The 23,286-nt window shown below is 39.1% G+C and overlaps 1 protein-coding gene across 2 annotated transcripts in view; it reads right to left on the reverse strand.

Moving 5' to 3' along the window:
• The window catches only part of MON2 (MON2 homolog, regulator of endosome-to-Golgi trafficking), a 167,878-nt gene extending 147,524 nt beyond the window's left edge, over window positions 1-20,354 (reverse strand). The window contains exon 1 of one of the 2 annotated variants that reach the window (XM_074226230.1): window positions 20,166-20,354. In XM_074226230.1, coding sequence (XP_074082331.1) covers window positions 20,166-20,276 — 111 coding nt within the window. In that variant the 5' untranslated portion in view covers window positions 20,277-20,354. The remainder of the gene's footprint in view (window positions 1-20,165) is intronic. The other variant, XM_074226231.1, reaches the window with a different exon arrangement.
• Window positions 20,355-23,286: the final 2,932 nt, after the last annotated feature.

Consider the following 23,286-nt stretch of genomic DNA (forward strand, 5'->3'; position numbering starts at 1 on the left):
CAGCACAGGAGAAAGCTGAATTTGAAGATATAATTGTAAAAATGTAGTCAATGGCTAAAAGGGAAATGCACTAGGAGCAAGAGAAAGGAGAGGCAGAATAGGCTAAGATATTTTGTATAAAAGATAAATTTTTTATTTTTTTACAATGAGCTTTTGCAATATGGGAGGGGGAAGGCAAGGGGGAATGAGGGAACCTTCACTCTTACCAGAAATGGCTCTGAGAGGAAACAGCATACACACTCAATAGAGTATACACATCTGGAGTAAGGAGGAGAGAAGTGGGAAGAGGGGGATGTGGGTGATAGAAGAGAGGGTAGATAAAAGGAGAGAATAATCAGATATAACACATTTTCTTTTTTTTACTTCTTGCAAGGGGCTGGGATTGGTTGGCTTGTCCAGGCCTATGGGGCTCAGTGGTTGCTGGGTCTCTGGGGTAGTACATGAACTTGGGGGCCTCTTGGCCCCAGGGCTAGTGCTTTGTCCACTGCACCACTTGGCTGCCCTACAGCACATTTTTGAAGAGGGATGGGGCGAAGGGAGAGAGAGAGACTATAGTATATGGTAGTGGGGTGGAATGGATGGAGGGAGTTACAGTCAGCAGCGGCAACTGTGGAAAAGTATGGAGGTGGCTTCTGTGATGGATTTATGATGAAGAATGCAAGCTACCTGAGACAGAGTTGATGGTATCAGAACACAGACTGAAATACATTTTTTTCCCTTTCCTTTACTTTATTTCTCATGAGGGTCTATATTTTTTGGGGGGAGGGGTATTATGTTTACTCTTAAACAAGAATATTTTAGTATTCTATATATTTAAAAAATCACTTATACAAAAATATTTATAGCAGCTCTGTTTGTGGTGACAAAGAATTGGAAATTAACATACATGTCATTCAATTAGGGAATGGCTTAACAAAATGTGGTATATGTATGGGATGGAACACTATTGTTCTATTAGAAGCCAGGAAGGATGGGAATTCAGGGAAGCCTGGAAAGATTTGCATGGACTGATGCTGAGCGAGATGAGTAGAATCAGAAGAACATTGGGCACCCTGGCAGCAACATGGGGGTGATGACTAACCTTGATGGACTTGCCCATTCCATTAGTGCAACAGTCAGGAATAATACTTTATTTTTCTTCCTTAGGAATATGTGGTCATGAAGAGCCAGACATGACTCTCTCTCATCACATTCAACTTAGATCAATGGAAACAATGTAAAGACTAGTAGACTGCCTTCTGTGGGGGGGGGGGGGGGGGGGGGGGGGGGAAATCAAGGTTAGGGGAAAAATTGTAAAAAATTCAAAATAAAAATAAAATCTGAGTTCCAAAAAAAAAAAATTGGAAAAGGAGTACAGGATGTACCATATTTCCCCATGTTAGATGCACCTTTTTTTTTAAACTCTGGGTCTAAAAACTGGGAGCATCTAGATTGCAGATTTTTTTACTTACATTTCCCACTTTTTCACACTTGTCTTTGCACTCATTGTTCCACATTTCTTATCAGTATATTAGGTTATATACTGCCACATTCTGCCCAGAAATGGTTCAGAAAATATTTTTTGTATAGTGCTGAATTCAAGTTCAAAGTGATCCAGTTTGCAAAAGTGAATGGAAATCGGGCTGCTGATCATCAGTTTGGTCCTCCTCCAACTGAGAAAACAATCCAAGACTGGCTGTGGGAAGAAGAAATCTTACTGAAAACACCACAGCAGAAGACTATGAGAGACAAATAAGCAAAATGGCCTGAGTTAGAGAGGAAATTGAAGATATAAACTGAAGAGCAAAGGGAAATTGGAATTCCTGTGAGGTTCAGTATGAGGCAAGAAGAACTGCTGATTAAAAAGAAGTGACTCATTTTGAAGGAGGACACAATTGGTGCTTCAGGTTCGTGAAATGGAATGGACTAAGCATGCGTCCACCAACAGACTTGTCCAGGGAGTGCTTGTGGTCAACCCCAGACCAGAGCACAGGCAGGTGAGCAAAGAGAACCTCTCCTAAGACCGTGATTCCTCATCAAACACAGAAGAAGACAAGCTAATGGATAAAGAGTTTTGACAGTGATGAGTTGTATGAATTTTATGATAACTAAAACTTGAATTCATTAACTTTATGTAATACATCTTTTTTACAAATTTTGGGCCCCAAAATTAAGATGTGTTTTATACATGGGAGCATCTTACGCATGGAAAAATATGGTATATTATCACCTTATTTATTTAATTTATATGCATCATGCAAAATGCCAGAATAGGTAAATCAAAAGCTGAAATTATGGTTGTCGGGAGAAATACCAATGATCTCAGACAATACCAATCTGATGGAAGAAAGAAAGGGTGATGAAGGTAAAAAGAAAGTGTAAAAGCTAACTTAAAACTTAATATCAAAAAAAATCATGTTCTTGGCAACTAGTTCCATCACTTCCTGGAAAACAAAAAAGAGGGAAAAGAAATGGAAGCAGTGTCAGAGTTTACATTCTTGGGTTCAACACTGCAAATGGTGACTGAAGTCTTGAAATTAAAAGGCACTTGCTCCTTGGAAGGAAAGCTATGGCAAAAGCAAGTTATCACCTTATTGACAAAGGTTCATATGATCAAACCTATAGTTTTTTCAGTAGCATTGCATGGCTATGAGAATTAGGCTGTAAGGAAAGCAGAACACCACAGAATCAATGCTTCTGAACTGTGCTGCTAGAGAAGACTTTTGGACAGCAAGAAGAGAGAAGCTGTCAATCAATACTTAATTCAGATAATTCTTTGGAAGGAAAAACACTGAAACTTAAGTACTTTAGCCACATAAGATGACAGATCTCATTTGAAAAGATCCTGATGTTAGGAAAGATTGAAGGCAAAAGGAAAAGATGATGGCAAAGGATGATGGATGGATAGTGTCATGGAATCAGTGAACATGAGATCAGAGTTTTCAAGAAATGATGGTGGATAAAAGAGTTTGGGGTGCTATGGTTCATGAGGTCATGAAGAGCCAGACATGATTGAATGACAGTAACAGAATCTTGCATGTAACAGATTCCAAAGTCATTTAATTAAAGTACTATGGGAAATCTTGAGTAAGAAAATGATCACTTTTGCCTCTACAAGTCAGGAAAGTTTTCTCAGACAAGTTGAAATTTGAAGATAGTCCTGAAAAGAAAGTTTTTCTAATGGATGGAAAATGACCAAGAAATGGGAGATGGTATTTTGAATATGGGAGATAAAGTGAACAGAAGCAGAGAAAGACAGGACACAATCAGCAAGCATTATTAAGCACTTACTCTGCATCAGACACTAACCTAAACACTAAGAATACAAATAAAAGGCAAAAAGTCTAAGCCCTCAAGAAGGGGCTCAGGGGAAAATTGGGGGGGGAAAAACATATATAAATAAACCAGAACAAAGAGAAAAACAAAGTAGGGAGGAGTCAAAAATCAACATTAAGAAATTGTTTTTAAAACTATTATTTTGAGGAGGGTAGAGCCAAGACGGTGGAGTATGGACAGCAACTTAGTTGAACTCTCCAAACATTCTCCCTCCAGACAACTTTAAATTAATTCCTCAAATTGAAATCTGGAGTTGCAGAGCCAACAACGGATCAGAGTGAGACTTTTTTTTCAGTCCAAGACAACTTAGGAGTTTCACAGGAAAAGCTTGTAACACCTAGGAGAGGGTTGGCCTGGATTAACAACAATAGCAGAGGCAATACCATCAGCAGGCCTTGAAGGTGATTGTGACAGCAGCAGCACCTATGAGAGCTCTCAATCTAGAGACAAAAAGGGGGTTAGATAACTGGTCAGAAAGAGATTACAGCAGGCAATGGATGTAGGGCACCGGCATGGTGCTCATATAGAGTCCCAGGGTAGAAAGGAGCTGCAGTTCTTATGGCTGCAGGACAGAAGGAAATCTGGTCACTGTTCTAAGGTCAAGAGGAGTTCCAGTACTTGTGATTTCAGAGAAACAGTTCTTTTTTGGATAAAGATCAGAGCATGGACCAGGAGAACAGTGACTATATCTTTCCTTGGATCATAATATCTCAGAAGCACAAAAAACTAACAAATCTCCCACAATTAGCTCTGAAAACAGCAAAACAAAAAAATCTGAAACTTGAGACAATGTCCCCTCCACTGAGGAGCAGAACCAAACCTTAATATAAAGTAAAAAGATAAGACTGGAAAAACAGCAAACAACAAAAAAAGGAGCCTAACCATAAAAAAAAAACTACTATGGTAACAGAAGATCAAGACACAAATTCAGATAAAGATAACCATGTGGGAAAATAGCCATAAACAAAGCTTCAAAGAAAAATGTGAACTAGACATAAATCTAACAAGGATTTCTAAAAGAACTTAAAGGATTTTAAAAATCAAATATGAGACATAGAGGGAAAAGTGGAAAAGAAATATGAGCAATGCAAGAAAATTATGAAAAGAGAGATTGGTAAAAGCATGTATGCACACAAGAAAATAACACCTTACAAAACTGGCCAAAAAGCAGGAGAGGCACAAAAATCCACCAAAGAAAAGAACTCTGTCAAAAGCAGAATTCAAATGCAAAATAGGTACAAACGTGCAGTGAAGAAAATAGTTCCTTAAAAACTAAAATTGGGTAACTGGAGACTAATGACTCTAAGAGACATCAAGAAAAATACAATGAAGTAAAAACATTTAAAAATTTTAAAAAGTTAGAAGAATACATAATATTTCTCACTGGGGAAAAAACAACCAACAACAAAAACAAGTGACCTGAAAGTAGATAGTGAAGAAATAATTTACTGAAACACACAAAAAACGTTATTAAAAAAGAAAGCCTAGACATAATCTTTCAAAAATCAAGCAAAATTGCTTTTATATCCTGGAACCAAATAGTAAAATAGAAATTTAAAGAGTATATCAAATCTCATGAAAGTGAACCCAAAATGAAAACTTCCAAGGGTATTTACTGTCAAATTTCAGAGTTCCCAGGTCTAAGAGAAAATATTACAAGCAGTCAAAAAGGAATAATAGAAATATTATGGAGGAACAGTCAGAATCACACAAGAATTAGTGGTTTTTAAGGAGTAGAAGTTTAAAGGAATAGAAGGTATAGAAGGTTTGGAATATTCTGGAAGGCAAAGGAACTAAGATTATAACCGCTGAAGAATAAAAGTAGGAGCTGGTTTTATGGGAGAAAAAAAATCCAACCCCCAAAATAGAAAAACCACTGGTTAATTTGATTTTTTAAAAGGGAGAAAACCAAATTACTAATATAAAAAAAATCTGAAAAGGGTAAATTTAACACCAATGAAAAGGAAATATTTAGTTCAATTATAGGTGAATAAATCTGACAATGCAAGTGAAATTGTTACAAAAATGTAAATTACCCAGATTAACAGAAAAGGAAGTAGGAAAATAACCCAAACTTAGAAAATAAAAATTGAACAAATCTTAACTGAGAGTGAACTAGACCAGATGAATTGACAAGTGAATTTCTACTGTACATTTAAAGTACAATTAATTCCTACTCAGTATAAACAATCTGGAAAAATATGGAAGGGAAAGTCCTAAAAAAATCTTTTTATGAACAAATATAGATTTGATATGTAAACCAGAAAGAGCAAAAACAGAGAAAGAAATCTATAGACAAATTTCCTTAATGAATATTGAAATGAAAATTTTCAATAAAATACTAGGTAAATGGGAAACTAAGGAGATACAGTGGATGAAGTGTCAGGCCTTGAGGAAGGTTCATCTTTCCAAGTTCAAATCTGGCCTCAGAGACTTACTTGCAATGCAATCTTGGGTAAGTCAATTAACCTTGTTTGCCTCAGTTTCCTCACCTGTAAAATGAGCTGGAGAAGGAAATGACAAACCATGCCAATATCTCTGCCAAAGAAATTCCAAACTGGGTCACAAAGAGTCAGATAAGACTGAGAATGACACCATCACCACCACCACACAATTTAACAAAGAGGTGGGATTTCTGCCAGGAAATCTAAGACTGGTTCAATATTAGAAAAACAATGGATAAAGGCAGAGAGAGTCAAGAGAAAAGTTTGTATGTTGCTTGAGCTCTTCCCAGTTTCCTTTGGGAAACATTAAATGAAGCCTCAAAAGAATTCTGGAGCAACAGAATCCAGAAAAAGATAAAGTGAAACAATTTTTCAGCCTAGAATTACTTAGAATGACTTCAGAAAAGGTCTGTCTCAAAAGGAGAGTGCAGCCCAGCACAGGTAACGTCTAAGTATGCCAGTGGGAGGTGCTTAGCTACAGAACTGATCAGCAACCAAGTCCCTAGAATCTACAAAAGAAGTATTTAAAAAAAAAAGAATCAGCAGCTTGGAAAAGGAAGCACAAAAGTTGTTTGAAGTAAACAATTCCTTAAAAAAATAGAACTGGTCAAATTGGGGAAAAAGTAGAATTGGCCAAAATGAAAAGAATGTACAAAAGCTAACAGAAGAAAATAATTCCTTAAAAATTAGAATTGAGCAAGTGGAAACTTATGATTCTATGAGACATTAAGAATCAGTCAAACAATCAAAAAACTGGAAAAACAGAAGAAAATGTAATATCCGTTTTAAGAAAAAATAATTGATCTTAAAAACCAGGAAAGTTATCCAGGGCAGACAATTTAAGAATTACTGGACTACCTAAAAGCCATGACCGAAAAAAAAAAGCGCTTAGACAGCATCTTTCAAGAAATTATCAAGGGCCCTTCTAATGCGCCCTCTTGGTGTAGATCCCTCTGCCTCTGTTCTCTGAATACAACGGAGCCATCCCCATCCAGAAATTCAACAAGTTGATTTTGAAGATCATTGCAAGAGAGTTCTTTGACTCTCATGGAAACCCCATCATGGAAGTTGATCTCTGCACTTCAAAAGGTCTCTTCAGAGCTTCTGTGCACCCAATGAGGCTTCTATTGGCATCCATGAAGCCCTGGAGCTCCGAGACAATAAGACCCGCTATATGGGGAAAGGTGTCTCAAAAGTAGTTGAGCACATCAATAAAATTATTGCCCTGACCCTGATTAGCAAGAAACTGAATGCTGTGGAGTAGGATAAGATTGACAAATTGATGATAGAGATGGATGGCTCTGAAAAATAAATCTAAATTTGGAGCAAACGCCACAGTGGGAGTGTGGGGCTGCTGAGAAAGGTGTCTCCTTGTTCCACCATATTACTGATCTTGGAGGCAATGAAGAAGTCATCCTGCCAGTTCCAGCCTTCAATGTGATCAGTGGTGGCTCCCAAGCTAGCAATACAGGAGTTCATGATCCTCCCTGTTGGAGCATCAAACTTCAAGGAGGCCATGAGCACTGAAGCTGAGGTCTACCACAACCTGAAGAATGTGATTAAGAAGAAACATGGACAGGATGCCACTGATGTAGGACATGAAGCAGGCTTTGCTGCTAACATCCTAGAAAATAGAGAAGCTCTGGAGTTGCTGAAGGAAGCAACTGGAAAGGCTGGCTATCCTGACATGGTTGTGATTGGCATGGATGTTGCTGCCTCTGAATTCTTCTAGTCTGGGAAATATGACTTGGACTTCAAGTCTTCTGGTGATCCCAACAGATACATCTCACCTGCTGAGCTTGGGGACCTTTACAAGAGCTTCATCCAGGACTATCCAGTGGTGTCTACTGAAGATCCCTTTGACCAGAATGATTGGACAGCTTGGAAGAATTTTACTGAAAATGCAGGCATCCAGGTTGTAGGGGATGATCTCACAGTGACCAATCCCAAGCACATTGAAAAGGCTGTGAATGAGAAAGCTTGCAACTACCTCCTGCTCTAAGTGAACCAGATTGGCTCTGTGACTGAATCTCTCCAGGCATTCAAGCTGGCCCAGTCCAATGGGTGGGGAGTAATGGTTTCCCATCATTCCGGGAACGCTGAAGATACCTTCATTGTAGACCTGGTGGTGGGTCTCTGCACTGGGCAGATCAAGACTGGGGCCCCCTGCCAATCTCATCGTTTGGCCAAGTATAACCAACTTCTCAGAATTGAGGAAGAACTGGACAGCAAGGCTAAATTCGCTAGAAGGAACTTCAGAAACCCTTGGGCCAAGTAAGCTCCATGACCACGAAGCCTCAGAGCTAGTAGGCGACAGTCACCTCTGTAGAAGTCCTCCAAAGAATGGGCAGCACCAAGTGGCAGACCAGTTTTGTTTTGGGGGTGGGGGCTGTGCTACCTAACTTCACCCCTCTCTCTTCCACCTTTCTGTGTTGTTCTCACAGCTTCTTTCTAATTGTCTTATCAGAGAGGGTACCTGATCATTTTGTCCTTTATTGGAAGACCTCACCTTGTAACTGGGCTAGAATGATCTGTTCTCACCCCCACCCCAGTGTTGATGTGCAGAGTCATATACTTGTGATGCAGCCCCAACAAGCCCACAGGCCAGATCCTTTAGTGGCTTCTACATGCAGAATAAAAGTATTCAGTAATCCCCTGGGAAAAAAAATTATCAAGGAAAACTTCCCTGATGTCCTAGAACCAGAGGGTAAAGTAATCAAAAAAATATATAGTCAAATAAAATAAGCCATTAAAGAATCCTTTGATCACCTCCTGAAAGATTCCAAAATGAAAACTCCAAGGAATATTGTAGGCAAATTCCAGAAATGTTAGGTCAAGGAGGAAATACTTCAAGCAGCCACAAAGAAATAAATCAAATATCTTGGAGCCAAGGTCAGGATTACACAGGACCCAGCAGCTTCTATATTAAATGATTGGAGGGCCTGGAACACTTGAATTACAACCAAGATTACAACCAAAATTGAACATAATCTCTCATAGGAAAAGATGGATATTAATTGAAATAAGGGCTTTCGAACATTCTTGATGAAGAGACCAGAGCTGAACAGAAAAATCTGGTCTTCAAATACAGGACTCAAAAGAAGCATAAAAAGGTAAACAGGAAAGAAAACAATGTATTCAATAAGGTTTAATTGTTTACATTCTTACAATGGAAAATGATACTAGTAACTCCAGTACAGTACCACAATACGGCAGTTAAAAGGAATATACTTCAACAGAGTGTGAGTATAAATTGACTTCAATGTAATAAGAAAAATTATACAATTAAAAAAAAAAAGACTGCCCTAGAAGAAAAGAAAAGGGAAAGGGAGAATAAGATAAATTTTTATCACATTTAGAGGCATGAAAGACCTAATATAGTAGTAATAGAAGGAAGGGGGGCCAAAATTGTTTGAACCTTACTCTCACTGGGATTTGGGTCTAAGAGGGAATAACATATGCACTCAGTTGGGTAAAGAAATCCATTTTATCCTATATGGAAGAAGGAGGAGAAGAAAAGAAAAAAAGAGAGAGGGCTGACTGAAGAAAGGGTAAATTGAGGGAAGCAGTGGTCAGAAACAAAACACTGGTGAGGAGGGAGAAGGATGAAAGGAGAGAAAGAGAGGGAAAAAAAGAATAAAGACGGATGGAAATGCACAGTAGTCTTAACTATGAATGTGAAATGAATAAACTCTCTCATAAAATGGAAATGGATAACAGTGATTTAAATATCAAAATCCTACAATATGTTGCTTACAAGGAATATATATGAAGCAGAAAGACACACAGAGTATATGTGTAAAAGGCAGTAACAGAATGTTATGCTCAAGTTGAAGTATAAAAAAAAGCAGGGATAGTAAATCTGCTCCCAGACAAAATTAAAGCAAAACTAGATCTAATTAAAAGACTCAAAGAAGTAAACTACATCTTGCTAAAAGGTATCATGGACAACAAAGTCATATCAATATTAAATCCATGTATCAAGTGATATAGCATGCAATTCTTAGGGGAGTTACAATTCTTAAGTGAGTTACAAAAAGAAATAGCAGTGCGACTAGGTGGCACAGTGGATAGAGCACCGGCCCTGGAGTCAGGAGTACCTGAGTTCAAATCCAGCCTCAGACACTTAATAATTACCTAGCTGTGTGGCCTTGGGCAAGCCACTTAACCCCATTGCCTTGCAAAAAAGAAAAATATATCAGCAAAACATAGTAGTGGGGATCTCAACCTCCCTTTTACAGAATTAAAAAAAATCTAATTGCAAAATAAACAAGAAATGAAGTAGGTGAATCAAATTAGATATGACAGATATTAACTGTCAGATATAAAAGTAAGATATGACAGAGCTCTGGAGAAAACTGAATGGGGACAGAAAGAGATCTACCTTTTTCTTAGTGATACACAGCATCGGCACAAAAACTGATCATGTTTTAGGGAATAAAAACCTTGTAATCAATTGAAGAAAGGCAGAAATATTAAATGTAACTCCCCTACAGATCATGATGCAAAAAAAATTATGGGTCATGGCAAGACAAGATTAAAAACTAATTGGAACTTAAATCATCTAATCTTAATGAGTGGTTCAAACAAATCATAAAAACAATCAATAATTTCAATAAATGAAAATAATAAGACAACATACCAAATTTATGAGTTGTAGTCAAAGCATTTAGGGAAATTTTATATCTCTAAATGCTTACATGAATAAAGTAGAGAAAGAGCAGATTAATGACTTGAGCATTAAAGAGCTAGAAAAAGAACAAATTATAAATCCCCGATTAAGTTCCAAATTAGAAATTATGAAAATCAAAGGACTGATTAATAAAAATGGAAAAAAATCACTACTTAATTAATAAATTAATAAACAAAACTAAAAGTTGGCTTAATTAATTTTTGATTAATTTAATTTTTAAAAAAATAAGAAAATCAAATTACCAGTATCAAAAATGAAAAAGGTGAATTCACTACCAATAAAGAGGAAACTAAAGCAATAATTAGAAGCTATTTTGCCCAGTAGTATGCCAAGAAATTTAACAATTTAAATGAAATGGATGAATATTTACAAAAATATAAATTGCCCATATGAACAGAAGAGGAAATAAAATAAATACTTAATAATAAATAATAAATAAATAAATAAATATAAAATACTTAAATGCTTAAAAATACTTAAAATACCTAAAAACTCATTTTAAAAAAAAGAAATTGAACAAGCTATCAATGAACTTTTTAAGAAAAAGATCTCCAGGGTCAGAAGAATTTACAAGTGAATTCTACCAAACATTTAAAGAACAATCAATTTTAATACTATAAAAGCTATATAAAGTAATTCTAAAACTATATAAATTAAAATCCTATAAAATTTCTTTTATGACAAGTATGATGTTCATACCTAAACCAGAAAAAGTCAAATCAGAGAATGAAAATTATAAACCAATTTAGATAATATTGATGCAAAAATCTAAAATAAAATATTAGCAATTTATTGTTAATTTATCATCAGGATAATACACTATGATCAGGTGGGATTTATACTAGAATTGCAAGGCTGGTTTAAAATTAGGAAAGTTACAAGCAATTATAATTGACCATATCAATTATAAAACCAACAGAAATCATATGATTATCTCAATTAAAAGCTTTTGACAAAATACAGGACCCATTCCTTTTAAATAATACTGGAAAACATAGGAACAAATGGAGCTTTCCTTAAAATGATAAGTAGAATCTATCTAAAACCATCACAAACATCTATGATGGGGATAAGCTAAAAAACTTCCAAAAAAGACCAGAGGTGAGAAAGTTCATCATCACCACTATTATTCAGGATTGTACTAGAAATACAAGCTATAGCAATAAGGTGAGAAATTAAAGGAATTAAAACAGGTAATGAGGAAACAAACCTACTACTTTTTGAAGACAACATAAAGATAAATTCACTTTACCTATCAAGACAAACACAGGAAGTATATTAACACAATTACAAAACTTTTCACACAGATAGAAACATAACTAAACAAATGAAGAAATATTAATTGCTCATGGGTAAGTTGAGCTAATGTAACAAAAAAGATAGTTCTACCTAAATTATTCTACTTATTTAAGTACTATAACAATCAAACTATCAAAAATTATTTCATAGAGCTAGAAAAAATAATAAAAATATTCACCTAGAAGAACAAAAGAATATCACAAGGGAATAAATTTTTTTTAAAAAAAAGTAAGAGAAATCATCAGATCTCAGACTGGTATGACAAACAGGTAATCATGAAAACAATCTGGTAATAGCCAAGAAACAGAATAGATCTGGTAAACACTACACTATAATAAATGACCAAGATCTATGCTTTTGGGACAATAACTCAACAACTGACTAAAATTGCTGAGGGAACTAGAAAGCAGTTTGGCAGAAACTAGGTAAAGACCAACAACTCACATCATATATCAAGATAAAATCCAAAAGGGCACATGATTTAGAAATAGTTATATCAAAAGCAAATTGGGGCAGCTAGGTGGCGCAGTGGATAGAACACTGGCCCTAGAGTCAAGAGAACCTGAGTTCAAATCCAGCTTCAGACACTTAATAATTACCTAGCTACGCGTCCTTGGGCAAACCACTTAGCCCCATTGCCTTGCAAAACTCTTTAAAAAAAAAGCAGATTAGGGGAGTATGGCATATTTTACCTGACAAATATATGGATATGGGAAGGATTTATAGCCAAATGAGAAAGAAAGGATCATGAGAAGCAAAATGGATAATCTTGAGTATATTACACTAAAAAGGTTAAAAGGTTTTATACAAACAAAACCAATACAGTCAAGATTAGAAGGAAAGCAGGAAAAGGGAAAGAATTTTACATCAAGTTTCCCTGATTTAGGTCTCATTCTCAAATATACAGATAATTAAGTCAAATTTATAATACAAGTCATTCCCCAAATGAATACATAATTTCCATATAAAAGTCTAAATCAATTTCCATTAGAGAAATGCTAATTAAAACAACTCTGACATATCACCACATACTGAATAGACAGGCTAATATGAAAGAACAGGAAATGACAACTGCTAGAGGGAATATGAAAAAACTGAGATAATACTGTACCATTGGTGAAGTTGTGAATTGATCTAACCATTCTGGAAAGCAATTTGGAATTTTGTCCAAAGAGACAAAAAAAAACTATGCATACCCTTTGACCTAGCAATACCACTACTAAGTCTGTATGATAACTAGATTAAAGGTGGGGCAGCTAGGTGAAACAGTAGAAAGAGCATGGGCCCTGGAGACAGGAGGACATGAGTTCAAATCATGCTTAAGACACTTGATGCTTACTAGTTGTGTGACCTTGGGCAAGTCATTTAACACAACTGCCCACCAAAACAAGTAAACAAAAACAAAATTAGATTAAAGGAAAAGAAATATGTACAGAAATATTTGTAGTAGCTCTTTTTGTGATGGTAAAGAATTGGAAATGGAGGAAATGGCCACCAATGGCTGAACAATGACTGTGGTTAAAGATAGTGATAAAATATGATCGTGCTGTAAGAACTGACAAGCTGAATGGTTTCTCAAAAAAAAAGTCTTAGATGAACCAATGAAAAGTGAAGTTATTAGGAGAGTAATCTACACAGTAAATAGCAATTCTACATGAAGAATAATTGTGAATGATTTGGCTATTCTGATCAACACAATGAACCAAGACCTTCTGAAGAACTTATGATGGAAAACGCTGTCCATATCCATTGACTAATGGAGTCTGCAGATTGAGGCATTCTTTTCAAATTCTTTATTTTGGGGCTTGTCTGGGGTTTTTTTGGCAACATGTCTCAAACGGAAATTTTTTTTTAGGTCTTTTTTTTGGTAAGGCAAACAGGGTTAAGTGGCTTGCCCAAGGCCACACATCTAGGTAATTATTAAGTGTCTGGGACCGGATTTGAACCCATGTACTCCTGACTCCAGGGCCGGTGTTTTATCCACTACACCACCTAGCCGCCCCAGAAATATGTTTTGTATGATTTCACATGTATAACTGATATAACAATTTTTGTCTTCTTAACAGGTGAGATGAGCAGAAGGAAGAGAATTCACCATTAAAAAACTTAAATGAATAGTAAAGCTATGTAATAAACTTTAAAAGAAAAGAAAAATATTTTGATTAACATATTTCAATATACTTGGTTTCCTTTGTAATCTGATGAATTTTATTTTAGGCGTTTTAAAACACCTCTGAGAAAGGGTGCAGAGGTCTCACTAGACTGCCAAAGGGGTTCCATGAAACAAAAACTGTTAAGGCAGATGGAAGGAAACCTGAATTGATTGTATTGGCTGTGGGGGGGTGGTGGTGAAGAAAAGCCTGCTAGAGAAATTGGTGCTTGGACGGAGTCTTAAAAGAAACAAGAGATTCTAAGGGGTAGAGTTTGGGAAGGAGTACATTTGAGGCATGAAGAATAGCCAGGAAAAAGGCAGAGGTGGGAAATGGAATTCCAAGTTGTTCATATGCATTGGCAGAAAGTATTTTCTCACCTGGGAGCTCCCTTCACAGAATGAAACATCAGGTCCTAGTCCCCCCAAAATACTGAATAACACCAATATGGAAGGAGTCTGAATCTGTTATTTCATGACAAATGACACATAACGCTTTAAGATTTGCAATATGCTTTATCACTGATCCTTGCTAAGACCCTACTCCACTCTCCCTAAATGATACTCATCTTTTTAGTCATCAAATTTTGGTCTCTAATTTTGGCTTAGGTGCTCCTCTCTATCTCTCAGTTTTAGAAAGGGAAGGAATCTTCCCCATTTAAGGGAAAACCTCAATAAGGTTATTGGATTTTGCAGCATACCATGGAAGCTTCCTGCTCTATTCATCCTCTTCTGTCCTCTTTTGGCTGGATGTATGAAAAAAAAATTAAAGGATTTTTTTATATGCCTAATTATGTAAATTTGTCTGGTTCATAAATCTAAAAAACCCCAAGATCTACTGTTACAAGCATATATTTCAAGCCCTATTAGATAAGCATAATAAAGTAGATTGTGTGGCTATAACTCATTGTCAAAACTGTAAACTACCAGCTGATCAGAAAATCTTACTAAATAAATCTCTAAGCCAACTAACTATATGTTATAACCCATCCCCATCATTCTATACCATCAACCACACTTCTTACATTTTTCCACTCCATTTTAGCTTTAGGAAAATTAAAAATAATTTATACTCACAAAAAAATGCTCAATGTTCCAAAGACATCTTAAACCCAATGTTGTGCATGTCCCATAGACTTTTTAAACCCCAAACTAAACTCATTATATTTCCAGGATACTGCCATCCTGCCAGTTAGTCAAGTTCAAAAGCTAAGTGTCAACATCCTCATTCTCTCTTACTCAACCAATATCCAATTAGCTGTTGTTTTACCTTAGTAATCTCTTCTTAATGATGATGATGGACACTGCCACAATTCAGGTGCAGCCTTCATTTCCCCATACTTGGACTTCTGCAATAGCCTACTAGTGAATATCCCAGTCTCAAGTCTCTCCTGGCTTCCAATTCATCCTTCACTCAGATGTCAAATTGATCTTCCTAAAGTTTAGGTCTAATCATATTATGTCCTATTAAATAAACTGCTGTGGTTCTCTATTACCAATAGAATCAAATGGTGCATTTGATTTTTAAAATCTTTCATAACTTGAGCCCTTTCTACCTTTCCAGTCTTCTTAGACCTTACTCCCTACCTCCAAGTACTATTTGATCCAGTTATCCTGATCTCTTTGCTTTTCTTAGCAAGAGTACATCATCTCTCCATTATGTCAGATAGTCAATAAACATATGTTAAAGCACCTAAAATGTGCCAAGAAGAAACTCCTAGCCTAAGGGGTACATTTCACTAGTTATCATTCATAACTGGAAAACTCTCCCTCCTCCTCATCTGTCTCTTGGCTTTCAAAAAAATCCATCTTCTGTCAGAAGTTCTTCTCTGCCCTCCTTAATCTTAGAGCCTTCTACTTCTAACTACTCCAATTTATCCTGTACAAATCTTACTGGACATAATTATTTGCATGCTCTCTCTCCCATTATATTATGAACTAAGCATAAGGGCTGGGTATCCCTGGAACATTAATAAATTCTAACTGGAACATTAATAAATTCTAACTGGAACATTAATAAATTCTATAGGGCTATAACTATGATAAATCATATAAGCTGGTAAGGATTCAAGAATACTCCCAAGAAAAGACAATTTTCAGAGGATTAGCCTGCCTTAGTCACTTGCACTACCACTGGGTTAGCCAGTTGGTAAATCTAGGACTACCTAGGAAAAAATACAAGCAATCCCCTTCCACTTTAACAGGGACAAGAAGCAGAGTTAAGGAAACAAAATTATCAGGAAAAAGACACATCAGGCAAGTGAGCTCACTCCAACCTGACCTTTAAAAACTACTGATGCCCCAGACTGGGAAGCAAAAGGGAATGGCAATGATAGTGACCATCCTAATTTTATATATAAAAGCACTGGATATGGAGTTAGCAAGAGAAGAGTTCAAATCTGACCTCAGATATTACAAGTTGTGTAACCCTAGGAGAAAGTGGCAGACCTCTCCAAATATCTCTGCCAATGAAAGTCCACATGGGGCCATGAAGAGTCAGACACAAAAGAACAACAACAAATTATGAAGTTGTCCCTAAAAGCATTCACCAAGCAACCATTAAGTACCAGGGTTTGTGCTAGGCAGAAAAGTTGTAAAGAAAAAAATGAAATGCAGACCCAGAACTGGATGAGATTTCAGTCCAACTCACTCATTTTACAAATGAGAAAATTGAGGACCAGGAAGGATAAGTAATTTGAATTTAGGTTCTCTAAGGAAAAATTGCGTGAATCAGAATGCACAAGCTATAAACAATATACGTACAGGGTAAATAGGGAGGCAGGGCAGGTTCAAGAAATACTTCTCACAGGTAGTGGTGGTGGAGTTGAAAGTTAAAGGAAACAAGGGGCAGAGGTGAGGAGACAGCACATTCCATGAGCCAGGGGCAGTCAGTGCAAAGGCCCTGAAACACAAAAGTCCTATGCAAGGCCATTCTGACTGGACTTGAGAGTGCAAGAAGGAATGAGTAACGTTAAGGCTGGATAAAGTAGGCTGGGGCCAGGATGTGAAAGAATTTAAAAGGCAAATAAAATAGATGATATTTGATTCAAGAAGTGAGGAACCACTGTAGTTTATTGCATAGGGAAAAGGCAGAGTGCGACCTGCACTTCAGAAATATCACTTTTGTAACTCTATTTAGGAACAGGAAGAACCTTGAGGCAAGAAGACCAATTAGGAGGCTAATATTGCAACAGTTCAAGCAAGGGATAATGAGAGCTTGAACTAGAGTGGTGATTATATGAGCAATAAGACCAGGTAAGGAGTGTTGGAGAGGTAGAAACAAGATTTAAGACCACAGTTTCTGAAGACTCCCCCTACACATAAGTCCACCATCCATCAGCCACTAACATGACATTCCCAAAGCCAGGTTCTAATCATGTCACCTCCTTACTCAATAGATTCTGGTGGCTTCCTATTGCCTCCAGAATCAAATACAAAATTCTCTGAGATTCAAAGCCTTTCATAACCTAGCCCCCTCCTACCTCTCCAGCCTTTTTGCACCTTACTCTCCAACATATTGTCTTTGACCTAGGAATACTGGCTTTCAAACAATTCCATGGAGACAGTACATCTTTAACCTCTGGGCATCCCCAAAGTCCAGAATGTTCTCACTCCTCAAGTCTGCCTACTGACTTCCCTGGCTTCCTTTAAGTTTCAATGAAAATCTCTTTTTCTAGAAGCCTTCTCCAACCCCTCAATTCCAATGTCTTCCCCCTTTTGATTATTTATTCTCCATATAGCTTGTTTTGTATATACTTGGCAAGTTGTCTCCCCCATTAGCTCATAAGGTCTTTGAGGGCAAGGACTTTCAAAAGATTGGTGTTTTTTTTTTATTTAATTCCTAGTGCCTAGCATAAAATAGGCTCTTAATAAATCTTTATTTATGTCACCAAGACACCTAAGCAACTGTGGTCCACTCATAGAATTAGGGCACCTTGACAGGAAAAAATACTAAGTTTGGTTTTGGTCACAATGTGTTTAAGACAAAATGCACCTGCCACCAGCAGGGTGATTTTATTCGGCTACCTCTAAGTTTACTAAATACTTTAGTAAAGGAAGGGGAGCTACTGCAGAGCTCTCAGTAAAATGGCAAATCAAAATATATTGTCTATTGTTTCTTTCTCTCTCTCTTTTTTTAGGATTTTTCAAGGCAAATGGGGTTAAGTGGCTTGCCCAAGGCCACACAGCTAGGTAATTATTAAGTGTCTGAGACTGGATTTGAACTCAGGTACTCCTGACTCCAGGGCTGGTGCTCTATCCACTGTGCCACCTAGTTGCCCCTGTCTACTGTTTCAATAAAAATTTTTAAAAGAAAGGTTGGACAGCCCTGGTTTAAGATATACATGAGATATGTGATTAGAAATAAACAGTAAGGTATTGATGATGAAGGACTAGGGGATGGAAACATAAGATCAGGGAGTCATCAGTACCAATTAAAGTCAGCAAGAGAGCAGAGAGGTTCAATAAGGTTTCCTAGTGTGAAAATTATAATAAGTACCAGCATCTAACAACCCAGATCAGTTACTTATTATTCATTAGACCTCAGGCAAATCACTTAACCTCTTGGGGCTTTAGTTTCCTTATCTATAAACAGAAAAAGAGGTACTTAACCAAAATCAGAGGTTCTTAACCTGAAAGTTGGAATTTTTTTTTAGTATTTTTCAAGGCAATGGAGTTAAGTGACTTGCCCAAGGTCACACAGCTAGGTAATTATTAAGTGTCTGAGTCCCTATTTGAACTCATATCCTCCTGACTCCAGAACCGGTGTTTTGTCCACTGCACCACCTAGCTGCCCCTAAATTTTTCTTTTTTATATTTTCATAAATGCATTTCATTATAAATGATTTACTTTTTAATCTTGCCTATTTTAGATTATTCATTATTCTGAGGAGCTCCATAAATTTCATCTGACTGTCAAGGAGGCCCAACACAGGAAGGTTAAAAATCCCTTAGACTATATTATTTCTAACTTCCTTCCAGTCTAAAAGCATGGGTATTCCAAAGTTTCAAGTGACATTTGAAGTTAATAGAAGTTACTAGACTATATTATTTCTAAGGTTCCTTCTAGGTGTAAAAGTACGGCTTATCCCCAAGTCTCGGGTGATGTTTTAAGCTACTGAAAGGCCCTAGACTATATTATTTCTAAGGTTCCTTCTAGGAAAGTACGGCTTATCCCCAAGTCTCGGGTGATGTTTTAAGCTACTGAAAGGCCCTAGACTCTATTATTTCTAAGGTTCCTTCTAGGTGTAAAAGTACGGCTTATCCCCAAGTTTCGGGTGATGTTTTAAGCTACTGAAAGGCCCTAGACTCTATTATTTCTAAGGTTCCTTCTAGGTGTAAAAGTACGGCTTATCCCCAAGTTTCGGGTGATGTTTTAAGCTACTAAAAAGCCCTAGACTCTATTATTTCTAAGGTTCCTTCTAGGTGTAAAAGTACGGCTTATCCCCAAGTTTCGGGTGATGTTTTAAGCTACTGAAAGGCCCTAGACTCTATTATTTCTAAGGTTCCTTCTAGGTGTAAAAGTACGGCTTATCCCCAAGTCTCGGGTGATGTTTTAAGCTACTGAAAGGCCCTAGACTATATTATTTCTAAGGTTCCTTCTAGGTGTAAAACTACGGCTTATCCCCAAGTTTCGGGTGATGTTTTAAGCTACTGAAAGGCCCTAGACTCTATTATTTCTAAGGTTCCTTCTAGGTGTAAAAGTACGGCTTATCCCCAAATCTCAGGTGATGTTTTAAGCTATTAAAAAGCCCTAGACTATATTATTTCTCTTTTTTTTTTAAGGTTTTTGCAAAGCAAACCGGGTGAAGTGCCTTGCCCAAGGCCACGCAGTTGGGTAATTATTAAGGGTCTGAGGTCCTCCTTGGCTCCAGGGTCAGTGCCACCTAGCTGCCCGGAACTATATTATTTCTAAGGTTCCTTCTATAAAAGTGTGGCCTATCCTCAAGTCTCGGGTGACGCTTTAAGCTAGTCTGAGCGCCAAAAGGTGTCCCAAAAGTCTGAGTGCAAAAGCCTTCGGGGCCACCTGGGGTGGGCGTGGTGGGGAACGCCGCTTCTCCCGCCGCTTCCATCGCACACCCACCGGGCGGCGGCAGCGCCGGTCTGCGGGGCCGGGGCGCGCTCGGGAGGGGAACGGCAAAGGCAGCGGGGGGAGACGCCGAGGCGTCGGCACAAACTTAACTTCCAAGGGGGTGCCTGGGGGAGGAGGAAGGCCCTCCGTGCAGCGCGCGCGCGCCCGTGCGGCCGGCTCGCAGCCCCCTCCTACCTCCTTGACAGGCGGGAACTTCTTCTTGCACTCCAGGGACAGGGCCCGCAGGTCGCTCTGCATGTTCTCCAGCAGCTTCTTCACCGCCTCGGGGCTGTTGGTGCAGGACATGGTCCCCCCGAGCTGCGGGAGGGCGCGGCCCCCCCGGCGGCTGGCTCCCACGCCCTCAGCGGCGGCCTCGCTCCGGGCTCCGTGGCGGCGGAGACCCCGCCCCGCCGGGCCTGGCCCCCTGGCTCCGGGCTGCGAGCGGCTGCCGGGGGCGCCGGCGGCCCACCCGCGCCTTCTCCCGCCGCGGCGGCGCCGGCGGCCAACGGGGGCAGGAAGCCTCAGCGCCCGCCGTGCCCGGCGCCCCGTCTCGCCTCCGCCATTAGCCGAGTCTACCCACAATCCCCTGCGCGGCCGGGACACGTCAGCCGCACTTCCGCAGAGCCTGAGCCCGGGAGGCGGGGGCGAGGGGGCGGGACACGGAGAGGGGGGCGGAGCCAGAGCCGGGGCTGAGTGCGCAGGCGCGCGCCGTCCGCCGCCCCGCCCGGCCCCGGGTCTGCCCTTGAACCTGAACGGCTGAGGTTTCAAACCTGCGATTAAATCCACATTCCTCTTAATGCCTTTATGCACTTGGGCACGTCGCTGAAGCCCAGCGTCCTCTTCTGTAAAATTAATCCTCAATAGCCGGGGCGGGGTTGGCGCCACGTAGCCGGGCATCAGAAAGGCGCCCCTCCGAGAGTTCAAATCCGGCCTCAGACGCCGGCGAAGCGAAAAAGAAGAAAAACCGAGATGGAGAAGGTGTCCCTGCCAGGGGACCCCCCACCCCCGCGGAATCGTGAAGAAGCGCCCACTCCGCGCAGTGCCGGTGCAGCCCCTAACGGGGAGCCCGCTCGGGGGGCTCGAGGGGGGCCTCGGCCGGAGCGGCGTTTACACAACGCTTGGAAGCTGGCGGAGCACTTCGGAAAGGTTATCTCATCCGAGGCTCACAAGATGCTCCGGAGGCGGGGGCCGTGGCTACCTCCTTTTCTACAGGCGAGGAGGCTGCGGGTTAAGGGACTTGCCCAGGGTCGCACAGCTAGTGAGTGGATGAAGCTTCGGACTCCAATCCGTACAGGTTGGCTGGAATTAGGAAGAACCGAGTTCAAAGCTAGGTCGGGAGACCCCGAGCACGTTCTTTAACTTGCTCCGAGTTTCGTCATCTCTTAAATGAGGAGATGACTGAGATCCCCTCCATCTCTAAATCTGCTGACTGGGATCCCTTCCATCTCTAAATCTGCTGAGCAAGTTCCTTAACTCTTCAGTCCCAGTTTGCTCACCTCTTAAATGAGGAGATGACTGAGATCCCTTCCATCTCTAAATCTGCTGAGCAACTTCCTTAACTCTTCAGTCCCAGTTTGCTCACCTCTTAAATGAGGAGATGACTGAGATCCCTTCCATCTCTAAATCTGCTGAGCAAGTTCCTTAACTTCAGTCCCAGTTTGCTCACCTCTTAAATGAGGAGATGACTGAGATCCCTTCCATCTCTAAATCTGCTGAGCAAGTTCCTTAACTCTTCTCTGAGATTCCTTCCATATTTAAATCTGCTGAGCAAGTTCCTTGGCTTTTCTCATCTCTTAAGTGGGGACTTGATGACTGAGATCCCTTCCACCTCTAAATCTGCCAGAATAGAATATGTTTTTGATTCGGACTTGTGATTTCATCCATGTAGAGGACAGCCAGTCTGTTAAACCAGATAGTCATTATTCAACACTCTTATAGCACTCCTAGAGAGTTCCCTGAGAACTTTAATGACATATCCAGAATTATATTGTCAGTATGACAAAAACTAAACTTGAATCCAGTTGATGCAGAATAATCAACAATGCCTAATCTAGGCACTGAAGATACAAAAACTAAAAGGAAATATTATCTTTGCCCCCAAAGAGCTCACATTCTTTAGGGGATGAAACCTCTAAGATTTCGGACACTAGAAATAGAAGCTTTTTAAATAGCTTAAATCTAGCTTTATTAATTTAATTATCCCTTGAGTGATATCTGAATTGTCCACGAGGTGGCAAAGCTTCCCTAAGTCACCAGTTGGATAGCTATCTTCATTGCCACAAATACCTTCAGGATACCAGAGGGCATTTATCTGAAAATATTTAACCTGCTGCCCCAGTGGAGCAGAACTTACAATTTGGCATTCCTGAGCAGTTTAAACCCACACTTGCTGGATTCAGAATATAACTAGGAAATCATATGGAATAATGCTCAAAATAATGTAATCCTGTTTTAATGGGAATTGTCATATACCCAGAATGCCTTAAATTGTTTTTCCCCCATGTAGAAGAAGATAACAGTCTGCTTCTGGGAAAGTCAAAATGACATTGTAATGGTTTCATAGAAATGCTTTGGAATGTTGGAACACGTATCAACATTTTGCATTCTGACATTCTGGTCAGCTTACACGGTCAATAAAATGTCCCAACCAAAGTTGGTTGCAGCTGTATCCAAAAAGGACTAGTGAGATTGAGCCAAAATGATAAAGTAGGAAGAAATAGTATAGACTAACTCTCCCTACAACTGCTCCAGCACTGATCTAAGAGGAATGCCAGGTAGAGTTGTGATAGGGAAATCAAAGAAAAAACTAGATTGATCCAGCCCAACATCTCAAGTTTGACCTACAGACAGGTGACCAGGTAGGAACTATGGATTCAGGGATAGACCAGGATCATAGACTCAGAGTTATACCAGTAGAACTAGATAACATATTCATTTGGGGACTCTGCCACCGAACCCCAGTAATTGGAAATCTTCCAAAGAGGCCAGGAGTTTGGGTTCTCTTTATGTATTTGTATTTCAAAGTTTCTATTCAGTTCTAGTATGTTTCAACAGTAATGCTTAGATGTCTTTTATTTAAGTAAAAGTCTATTCTTGGGGCAGCTAGGTGGCACAGTAGATAGAGCACCAGCCCTGAAGTCAGGAGGACCTGATTTCAAATCTAGCCTTAGACACTTAATAATTGCCTAGCTGTGTGGCCCTGGGCAAGTCATTTAACTCCATTGCATTAAATAAATAAATTTTTTTAAAAGGCTATTCATTCTCTGTCCCCTGCTCCCACCCTGCCCTTCCCCATCCCCATAGAATGATAATCAAT

Source organism: Macrotis lagotis, chromosome 2, assembly GCF_037893015.1.
Source record: "Macrotis lagotis isolate mMagLag1 chromosome 2, bilby.v1.9.chrom.fasta, whole genome shotgun sequence".
Classification (NCBI taxonomy): Eukaryota; Metazoa; Chordata; class Mammalia; order Peramelemorphia; family Peramelidae; genus Macrotis; species Macrotis lagotis.